The sequence below is a fragment of the Sinocyclocheilus grahami genome, unplaced genomic scaffold (genome assembly GCF_001515645.1).
Source record: "Sinocyclocheilus grahami isolate Dianchi unplaced genomic scaffold, SAMN03320097.WGS_v1.1 scaffold200.1, whole genome shotgun sequence".
NCBI lineage: Eukaryota > Metazoa > Chordata > Actinopteri > Cypriniformes > Cyprinidae > Sinocyclocheilus > Sinocyclocheilus grahami.
The window spans coordinates 1,014,091-1,024,112 of NW_015505379.1; the positions used below are offsets into that span (position 1 = coordinate 1,014,091).

The 10,022-nt window shown below is 37.4% G+C and overlaps 2 protein-coding genes across 2 annotated transcripts; both read left to right on the forward strand.

Moving 5' to 3' along the window:
• Nucleotides 1-3,880: 3,880 nt before the first annotated feature.
• LOC107595303 (E3 ubiquitin-protein ligase RNF182-like) lies at nucleotides 3,881-4,910 on the forward strand. Its single transcript, XM_016285661.1, has 2 exons — nucleotides 3,881-4,366; nucleotides 4,473-4,910. The coding sequence occupies exons 1-2, from the start codon at nucleotides 3,949-3,951 to the stop codon at nucleotides 4,529-4,531; spliced, it is 477 nt and encodes a 158-aa protein (XP_016141147.1). The 5' UTR covers nucleotides 3,881-3,948; the 3' UTR covers nucleotides 4,532-4,910.
• A 519-nt stretch (nucleotides 4,911-5,429) lies between these two features.
• Nucleotides 5,430-9,284, forward strand: LOC107595300 (uncharacterized). The gene is made up of 3 exons (XM_016285658.1): nucleotides 5,430-5,613; nucleotides 5,703-5,761; nucleotides 5,998-9,284. The coding sequence occupies exons 1-3, from the start codon at nucleotides 5,591-5,593 to the stop codon at nucleotides 9,150-9,152; spliced, it is 3,237 nt and encodes a 1,078-aa protein (XP_016141144.1). The 5' UTR covers nucleotides 5,430-5,590; the 3' UTR covers nucleotides 9,153-9,284.
• The last annotated feature ends 738 nt before the right edge of the window (nucleotides 9,285-10,022 follow it).

The following is a 10,022-nucleotide window of genomic DNA, read 5'->3' on the forward strand; positions in this document are numbered from 1 at the left end:
ATGGTTTATCTGTCCATCAGATGCGTGTCAAAGTTGAGTTCGTTACTATAACTACAGTAGATCAAACAATCATTGTAAAACATTTTTTAAAAACTTTGTCGAGATAACGAGAAAATTAAGTCGTTATAACGAGAAAACAACTCGTTATTGTCGATATCACGAGAAAATTAAGTCGTTATAACGAGAAGGAAAAAAAATTATATTGCATGGCCGCTTAGAACTTCCGTAATACAGTGCTGTGTAAAATATAATACACACTGATTGTTAAAACTAAAACTATGAAAAAAATCGAAATAAAAATTAAACGTTAACCAAAATAAAATAAAATATCAAAACTTAAACTTATTTTATTTCGGCTAGTTGGCAAGGCAACATTTCTTATTTTCATTTAGTTTAGCTTGAAGTACTAAAAGAACTGAAACTAAAAACAATAAAACTATGCATAGGCTACTTGAAAAACAACAACAAAAAAATAAAATGGCAAAATTACTAAAACTTTACTAAAATTTAAATGAAAACAGACAAATAAATAAATACATTTACTTATAATACATACTTTCCACCCATGAGATATTCACCCATTTCACCGGTTGTATTACTCCGCTTGCAGCATTTCTCACATCAAGTGTCATGGCAGACGCCCAAATCCACTATAATTTTATAAATAATACTGTTTTTGTGTCATGGAATGTAGTTGTTTAGACTTCAGATATGTTGTTTGTTAATAAAGAAAATATCTAAATATCATAAATCTAAATTTGCTTTGATGTTTTCAGAGATGTAAGCTCCAGGGCATCTGCAGATGTTCAGGGCATTAACCGCTGAGAGCAGCCTTACTTTGGCCAGTTCTTCAGTGAGCTTTTAATGAAGCAACTCAACGTTCCTTCGTTACTAGTTCTAAAGTGACGTTTTCAAATTAGTGACGGAGGCTTGGGCTCAACTGTTAAACTGTCAACTTGAGATTTGAATCTGAGGCGGAAGAAAGTAGTTCTGCATACAACCAGGACACTTCCTGGTTACTTATCTACACACTTGTGCCGTCGAACTGTTGTACAAACGCAATATCACACCCGTACCCGTGTGATATCACTCTATAACAGCATGGCTGTGATTACCTGCAGCCTCGTGCCTACAGCCGAATCACAGCCATGCTGATATAGAGCCATATTACGGGGACGAGTGTGATATTTCTCATATATAAACTAATTCAAATTTACATTTATTTGAATGATTGATTTGTACAGCCCAAATAACCAGAAGTTACCATTTATTGTGTGGGAAAAGTTAGTAGATCCCTACATTTATCACTATAGAAAGGGCCTAAAAATATTGTTATTTTATTAAAATAAGTTTTATTGTCCTCATTTGTAAGTTGCTTTGGATAAAAGCATCTGCTAAATGATTAAATGTAATGTAAATGTAAATAGGTGCATACACCTTATATAAACTTCAATAAACTGGTCTGGTTTGGTCTTAAAGTTCACCCAAAAAATAAAACATTCTGTCATGACTTTCTTTATTCTGTGAAGTACAAAAGAAGATTTTTTTTTGACCTTCTTCAAAATATCTTCTTTTCACAGAAAAAAGTCAGTCCCACCAAGTTAGAACATCATGAAGGTGAGTAAATCATGACAGAATTTTCATTATTGGCTGAATTATTAATTTAAGCATGAAAGAACATGGCACCATCATGCCAAGATTAAAAGAGGAAGGTTTATGAGTCTGGAAAGCCATTTAAAAATCACTTCTTAATACTGTTCAAATAAGGTTTGAGCATTATTACACACATGCAAAGAAAAAAGACAAAACATTTCATAAAATGTACTTACTTTTCCACAGACACATAATATCTGGCACTGAAACAACAACTGTAACATAACCCATGGAAAATCCATGGGACAGAACCGACTAGCTTTTTGGTATTGTTGCATACTGTAAGTACATGATTAAGAGCTTTTTGTTCTATTTATAACTCACGAGACTGTGTAGATGGTCACAGGTCATGTATTGTGGTGAATGTTTAACAGCACGTTGAACGTGGCTGGCAGTGACATCCTCAGTCAACCTTTTTTTTCATTTTTGACTATTTCTCAACTTCCTCCTTTTTCGTCTTGATCATGTATAACATGTCAGGATTCCTCTTTCAGGATTTACTGGGTAGAAACACCAAAATAACATACTTTTCGGCATTTCTACAACATTATAATGTTAGTGATATTCATATTTCTATTACATACATATATATACACACACACACACATATATATACATATATATATATATATATATATATATATATATATGACAAAATCTGAACTTTGATCTATACACAAAAGTATTTAAAAGTATATAAAAGAGTAAACAAGTGTGTGTTCTTAAGAAGAAAGCTCAAAAAGTTATGTGGAATACTAGAGAATACGGGAAGCACTCCAAGGAAATGACAGCCGGCTATAGCCAGTTTAACACGGCACACCCAAGACCAAGTAAGGGAATGACGGGGAGGGAGAAAACAGGAGACCAGTGCATTCTGGGAAATCTCACAGTGGGGTAGAGTGGTTTTGTTTGGAGAAGGCTAATAAGCACAGCTCGGATGTATTGTATTTCCCTTGCTGTAATCACTGTTTATTTTTATAAAACAGTTGTTTCCTCCAAACTTACAGTAGAAAACAAAGTCATGGATTCCAGTAAGCTATAGGGAAAAAGGAAAAAAGGTCATTGTATTTAAAATATAGGCTATATTTCTACAGTTTTCTTGTACAAACGTTAAGAAAAACAAACAAAAAGATTATGTAATTCTGAGTTTGACTAGTTTAAATGTCACCTTAAATCTTAAAACACACCAAAATGAAATGTAAAAAATGTAAAGAGTTTAATATTGTTTATTTAATATATCATTCATTTTACGGCATTGTTAAAAACAATAAGGGTGAATTAAAGTAAACTGGGCCTCATTTGACATTGACTTACTAGATTTACTATAATAACCCCTCATATCAGTAGCATATAACTACACATATAGTAGTGTTTGCAGAATCAATAGATGTGGGATTTCTGCGTTGTTTTACTCAATACAAACTTTTACTATAGGCTAGGTCCTATATATTTATGGTAAAAAAAAGTTGAAGTACGGTAAGACACGTAGGCCAATATGATTTCACTTCTGATGATGTTAGGTTATGCTATCGGAGGACAGAAAAAGCATATAGGTAGGGATGGGCATATCGATCCTGAAGTATTGATATATCGATACTGATGCGAGTATCGATACTCAAATAAAAAATATATACTAAGGATTTTTATTTACCAGTGATTTTGTTTATTTAACAAAAAAAATTATAATAATGCATACAATATGCATTGAATTGGACGAAATAACCTATGTTAGCGAATAATTGTGTAGAGTCGAACTATTTTCCTGCTCATCTGAACCACAGAGAACCACTGAGAGTGTTCACTGACTTCTGACAGTCCATTCAAACAGAGCTGCGTTTCCCAAAATCATCATAAGAAAGCATTGATGCTTTTGGAAAAAGCAGCCCAGAACAATGCTTATCGGAGGACAGAAAAAAACATATGTTTGAGTTATTACACAATCAACAAACTGAAATTGTAGTCTTTTTTACTCTAAGTAATTTATTAATTTAATACACTGCATAATTTAAATGTTAAGTTTAGAAGTATCGTATCGGTATCGACGATACTGGCCTTTAAAAGTATCGATATCGTATCGAAAACAAAATAAGTGGTATCGCTAATCCCTACCTAAAGGTGAAAGTAATGACATCACCGTGCTTGGAGACGATGACATACCTTTGTTTAGAAATGCTAGTCCTGTTGCTAACGTCAGCTTGACTCCTCCCGCCTACCTAGCCTTCACTATAAGAATCCTCGGCACTTTACTAGCAACCACTTCGAGAGTTCGCAACAAGAGAGAAGCAAACAAACAACATGTGTCCAGAAACGGAGTGCGGAGTCTGCTACCGAACTTACAACCTCGGTCGGCGGTGTCCTCGACAGCTGTGCTGCAAACACACGTTTTGTGAGAGCTGCCTGGTGACGCTCGGGCGGTCCGTGGAGAGCCCTGAAGCCCGGATAATGTGTCCGCTGTGCCGTCACTCGACTCCGCTGTCGAAGGCGAGAATCCAAGAGAACCTACCGATAGACGAAGACATTTTTGAGCGGCTAGTAACCGCGGACAGCGTGGAGGAATGTGCGGACGACGATGAAGACACCGAGAAGCCAGACCGGGACGTGGTCATCCTACCAAAAGAGGACGTTCCGCCGCCGCCCCCAAGATCGCGAAAAGGACACCTGATGAAATGCTTAAGTCGCCTGTGTAAAAAAGTCACCGGGGATGAGCGGAGAAGTGAGTATTTCACCTCGATAACCTCTTGTCAACTAACATGTGTGTTTTAATGTCTTTAATACATGCACCGAGTACCTAAAGTGTTAATGGTCATGTGTGTTTTCAGATTGTGTGACTGATGAAGACTTGAGGGACCTGGCAATGATGTCCTGCTACATGATGTGAAAGACAACATTTCAAGTTGTTGTCATTCAGACACTCCTTAGGCCAACAGATGCAACCACACACGATTTAAGGGAACAGATGTAATCATTTAAGAATCATCTATTGAAAAACACTGGTTTACTGCTAATCTGAACATTTGGGTGGATGTGTCCCCTTCAGTGTCTGGGGGTGTCACTGCCCTGCTGTCTCGAGGCTATGGATGGCACTCCGCAGTGGCATCCTAGGAATGGCATGATGTGTTTGTGCACTGAAGCGGTCGGATGTCACAGTGTCTGTTCAGTGAAGGAGGACTGTTTGCTGTTGGGTGTGGCTCGTCACCATAACAGACGTTTAGGATTGTTAGCAACCTATAAACACAGCAACAAAAACATGTTAACTTTTTTTTATTTTTTTAATGAACCACACTGCCAGTAGTTTTAGGCCAATATAATTTTTTTGGTGCTGTTTTTGCTGTTACAAAATTATGGAGACCGTACCCAACAAGTTCTCTCTCTTTTACTTTATTGTAATGAAATTATTTTGAATAATTTCTACGAAATGTTACTTGTATTTAATAAATTAATACGTTTTAATAAGGTGTTAATAAGTTTAATAAAAAAGTTACTTTTTACTAGCGTTTTTCAGTGTTACATTTGTATCAGAGGAAAGAACCTGGATTATATTTATCTTTTTAAACAAGTTTCATGATCATAAATTAATTTTGTATGTATTTATAAGTATTTTACATTTTTAAGAGGAAATTACTGTATACTGATTTGTACCAAATAAAATTTTGTATAATTTCTATGACCAGTTTAGCACATTGTCTTTTTTTTATCACTACATATACTTGTTTTAAAGGCAAGGGCAGAGTACCACAGTTTCATCATATTTTTAGAACTCATAAAATGTGAGAATTGTGCAAATGTGCATGTCTTTAGCTTTAAATGTATTCAGGTGAGTCTCATCAGTGATCACCATTATACTGATCAACAATATTAGCATTTCAGTGAGCCCACATTAGTAGGCTAACTTTGAGCAGGTGTGGCACAAAAGCACAAGTGCGTTAGTCCTTAAAACATGTCTCCTCAATACTATCTGAGGTAAGCATTCAGACCTTCATTTTAGTACAACCATTTTATTTTTGTTATAATATATTGTAATTTTAAGTCTGACTACTTTTTTTTTATAGACTGGCTTTGGTTGGTTTGACTCTTTCTGTTGTGGGATGTTTGCCTGATGCGTCAATCGGTAAGATTGTTGTTTTGGTTGCTTCTATTGCTTTGGATAAAGTCATCTGCTATATGATTTAATGTAATGTAAATGTCATTTTTAGTTTTTCAGGGTGTAAATATTTAGAACAGCTGTGATTTTTTTTTAAAAGTAGTCAATGTGTTTTCAGAATATATATAGCATGCTTATCTAAATAAACTGGCTTTAAATTTGCTGCCATTTATAAATAACTAAAAATATTGTTTCATCACCAGTGCCTTTAGGAGACATCTCCGATGATTCAAAGATCAAAATGCAAGTGTTGGAAAATTTCGAAAGTGTTAGTCCACCCATTCAAAGTCCAGTAAGAGGCAGACTTCAAGGGAACGTAGAACAATTTGACAGCAAATATCAGCTACCCAGGATCAACTCAGCCTCATACAGTCAGAGAAATGATGGCAATGCAAAAAATCCAAGCTTCAGCCCCACTGACATAAGAGCTTCTGCAGATGTTATCTATTACCATTCAGTCCCAAATAAAGTCCCGTCCAACACAAATCGCAGAAATAATCCTGTTGAATTTTCAAGTGTCAAATTTAATGATGGAACTGATGCCAAAAGAAGCTATGCTTTGCAAACAGTCCGACAGGAACAAAATCCGTTAGACTTTAAAGGGAGCCAAATGAGCTCTAGTGATCCTAATATGGCCCCAAGGCTAGTGAGGAAAAATGGTGGAATGCATGCAGCAAATGTGTATAGATCTGGCTCATTTGGATATCAACCTATTTTGAAATCAGAAATGCCCTCAGAAAGTTCACGACCATTACGACTCAATGAACCCTATTTGAGGGAAAATATTCCAACTAATTATATGTCTAGAAGCTCAACTGTGAACCAAATGAGGCACAAAAGTGATGGAAACATGCTGTTTGGTCATTTACTTCAAAACCGTGGCCAGAATCAAAACATGCTGAGGAATGCATCTCCCTCAATTGTAAGAGCAAATCAACAAGATCACAAACCATTACCACATGCTTTTTCTGCTGGGACTGGAGTTATTTCTCAAATTTCCTATGAGAATATGAGGGATGTAGCTCTTTCCAAGGTGTACAAACCTCCAACAATCCCAACACCAATATCTCCTGGCTTTACGAGATCAAATTCAAATAGAGGTCATGGCATCCTTCCGTTTAAAAAATCTCTCATGTTTTCTTCTCAACATGATCACGTCAAGCTGTCTAGTTCTGAAAGGGTTGCCAGTCCCAGTACAAAATCAGCCACGAGCAGCTACACTTTCAAGGACATTCACTTGACATCTACACAAAATGATTACCAAAATAGGGGACAAAGTAGTCAGAATCTTGCGCCCATTCAAACATTTCCCAGTCAAAAGGAGTATGGTAATTTGGCTACAGGTATAACTGCCTTCAGGCCTTCAGTGACCAATAATGCCCGGTCTTCCTTTCTATCAATTGAGAACAGTGGCACCCCTGCGCTACTCGACCGGTCAAAACAAAACATAGACTTGACCCCACAAATGCAGTTTGCAAGGAACACCATGTTACTTTCAGAACGTGCTAAAAATATGAACCTACCATACCCAACAAATCATTCATTAAAGAAGCCAAGTCAGCAGACAGATCTGAATTCCTTCGGCCAAAGTGCAGTGCAATCATTATTCTTTAAAAATGATCCTGCGCCAAGTCTCGTGCCTGGTAAAACAATTGAGAGCGTCCACAGCGTTAGTCCGTCTGTGTCTGGCACTCAAGGCACATCAGAAAATTCAGGTACGTCTAGAAGCCGAAACAGACCGTATTATCTAACTTCTAAAATGCCATATGCTTTCAAAGGTTTCACATTTGTCCCTACAATGCCGACATCTCTACAAAAAACAGAAATGCACTCTGGCCAAAAACCTCTCTCGAACTCTAATGTGCAATACGCCCCTGCTCGTCCACATACCACCTTAAGTGCACTCGCTCAAAAGCCCTTGATACGTGAGAGCTACCAGAAAACGCTTTTTCAGTTCAAGGACATTGAAACAAGCCAAGAAAAAAAGATTTATCTGGATCAGACAGATTCTTTTGATAATGGACCTCCGCATGAAACCGTCTCTTCTACTGTAGGTGCAAGTAACCCGATGTCTAATGCTCCAAAGTACCATGTTGTTAAAGGTCAAGCTGTAGTGATGAAAACCTCTCTGACCAGCACCAATACTTCAGCAAGTCTTACAAATAATGGAGCTGTTTTCCTTCAGAACCACCCTAAAATAGGGTACGGTGGGTTGACGGTTGATGAAGTTCAGTCAAAAACATCTCCGAGGTGGACTTCAAGTAGGCTTGCTTCAGCCCAGCACACTGAATCTAACCAAGGCGAAATTCCAGCAGTGAGATCCTCAAACACCAGTTTTGTTGGACCCAACTCCTACGACACATCCATAAAATCTAGAAACCGTCATGAGAATCCCACATCTGAGCTTAAGTCTTCTCTTCTGAACAAAGTGACTGGCTATCCTCAAATACACAATGCTGTTATCCAGCCACTTCGCAGGTATAGCATGAAGGAACATGAAGGTCTGTTGAATCCAACGATGGAAGTTAAAGATGGAAACACTGCTGGAGTAACACAATCAAATATTACTGAATATTACAGTCCCATAAGATTGAGACCGACAAGCAGCGCTGTGATTAGTAGGTGGGTCGAAGTGACTCAAGCAGGAAAGAGATCTGAAGAAAATACAAACCACCAGAATGTCTATGCCATCCCAACCTACCAATCTGCAATATATAGATCTGCTGACGTTAATAGTTATAAAACTAATAGCTCTGCAAAGTTCACTTACCAGTCACCTATAAAAACTTCTGGCAAAGCTAACGTCATACAAGCCCAGGGATCAAGACCCACAAGCAGCTTTGTAGTCGGAAGGTACATTAATACATTTGATAAAACCTCAACCAAATCAAACCTCAACTTTTCTGCAAAAACAGGTCTAAACAATTATAAACCAGTTCAGTTTTCAGATATAGCTGGTAGCGCCTCCTTCACTAACGCAGCTGACACCACGGCAAAGAAAGAAGTGGATCCTGAAAGTGAGCAAAATGGCTCCAATTCAACATCGGTGATGGAGGAAAGTTTTAAAGAGCTGCTTTTTGACAACTCCATAATCTCTGCCTTACAAAATGAAACTGATGAAAGTACAGTGGATTTAAGTTTCCCTGAGATTATGCCAACTGCTGCTATAGACTTCCCCACAGAATCTCAGCTGCCATTTACAGTAGAATATACTCTACCTCAACCAACTGTCTATTCCTCTGAGTCACAGCTGGATCTTGGGAATCTTACTACACCTACAGCAGAGAGTACCGATCCACTTTTTGAGGGAACGTTGATACTCAATACAACTTTGCTGGTCAAACTGACATCAGATTGAGATCTGCCTCTTCAAGTTTCCTACTGTATGTACGCCAATGGCAACCGTCATTAACAATAATTTTTCTCTTCTGTATTTAGATGGCACCAGTTCTGTCGTCACATTCACTTACATTAAATTTGTGAGTTCTGAGTTTTGTAGTTTGTGCTTTACTTCCCCTTGGTAATCGTTATTTTGGAACCAGTAAACATTGCATCCATACGTTTTTGTCAAAGAGGCTTTATGTAATTTTACATAACTCGTGAAAGTAGTTTCCTGATGTAGGGATGGGCTCACACACACTTTCTATTTCCCCCCCCCCCCCCCCCCCCCCCCCCCATGAAGCTCTGGTTGGGTCATTTTTGTTGTGCAGTAACTTCTTAAACTCTGGAACTTTTACGTTAATCAATATGCTTGTGTTGTAATTTTAAGTACCGATCAAAACGAAATAATTTGACTTTTTAACCCTTTTAAAGGTCGGTAGTTTTGTCAACAATATATATATTTTTTAAAAGTGGCCTCAGATGGCCACCAGATGGAGTGTGTGCGCTGTCAGAATGATCTCACAGGGTTCTTCGAGTTCATTGTGGAGTTATTTTGTTCTTTAATTAGGACTGAACTGCCAAAAGAAACTACCTGAAAAGGCATGTGTATTTGAGCAAGCTTGCAATGTGTGAGCACATAATTATTAATCTGAACCGTTTTGAAAAAAGCCTAGCAGGTCTGTTAGAGACTATTAAAAACACAAAATTCTAAAATGACATTATTCGTAATTTTGTAAGAGTAATTCTCACTTGAATGAATCACCATGTTGAACAAATAATTTCTGATCATCATAATCATTAATGACAGTTAGTCTCTCTTCTACAATGGCTAGTATCAAAGCCATAA

What these genes read in the sequence shown, in the direction of transcription:
- LOC107595303 (XM_016285661.1), top strand. Translation starts at nt 3,949, where the DNA reads ATGTGTCCAGAAACGGAGTGCGGAGTCTGCTACCGAACTTACAACCTC. An exon ending in CACCGGGGATGAGCGGAGAA is followed by an intron (nt 4,367 to 4,472) that starts GTGAGTATTTCA and finishes GTGTGTTTTCAG; the next exon opens with ATTGTGTGACTGATGAAGAC.
- LOC107595300 (XM_016285658.1), top strand. Translation starts at nt 5,591, where the DNA reads ATGTCTCCTCAATACTATCTGAG. An exon ending in TCTCCTCAATACTATCTGAG is followed by an intron (nt 5,614 to 5,702) that starts GTAAGCATTCAG and finishes TTTTTTTTATAG; the next exon opens with ACTGGCTTTGGTTGGTTTGA. An exon ending in TTTGCCTGATGCGTCAATCG is followed by an intron (nt 5,762 to 5,997) that starts GTAAGATTGTTG and finishes TTTCATCACCAG; the next exon opens with TGCCTTTAGGAGACATCTCC.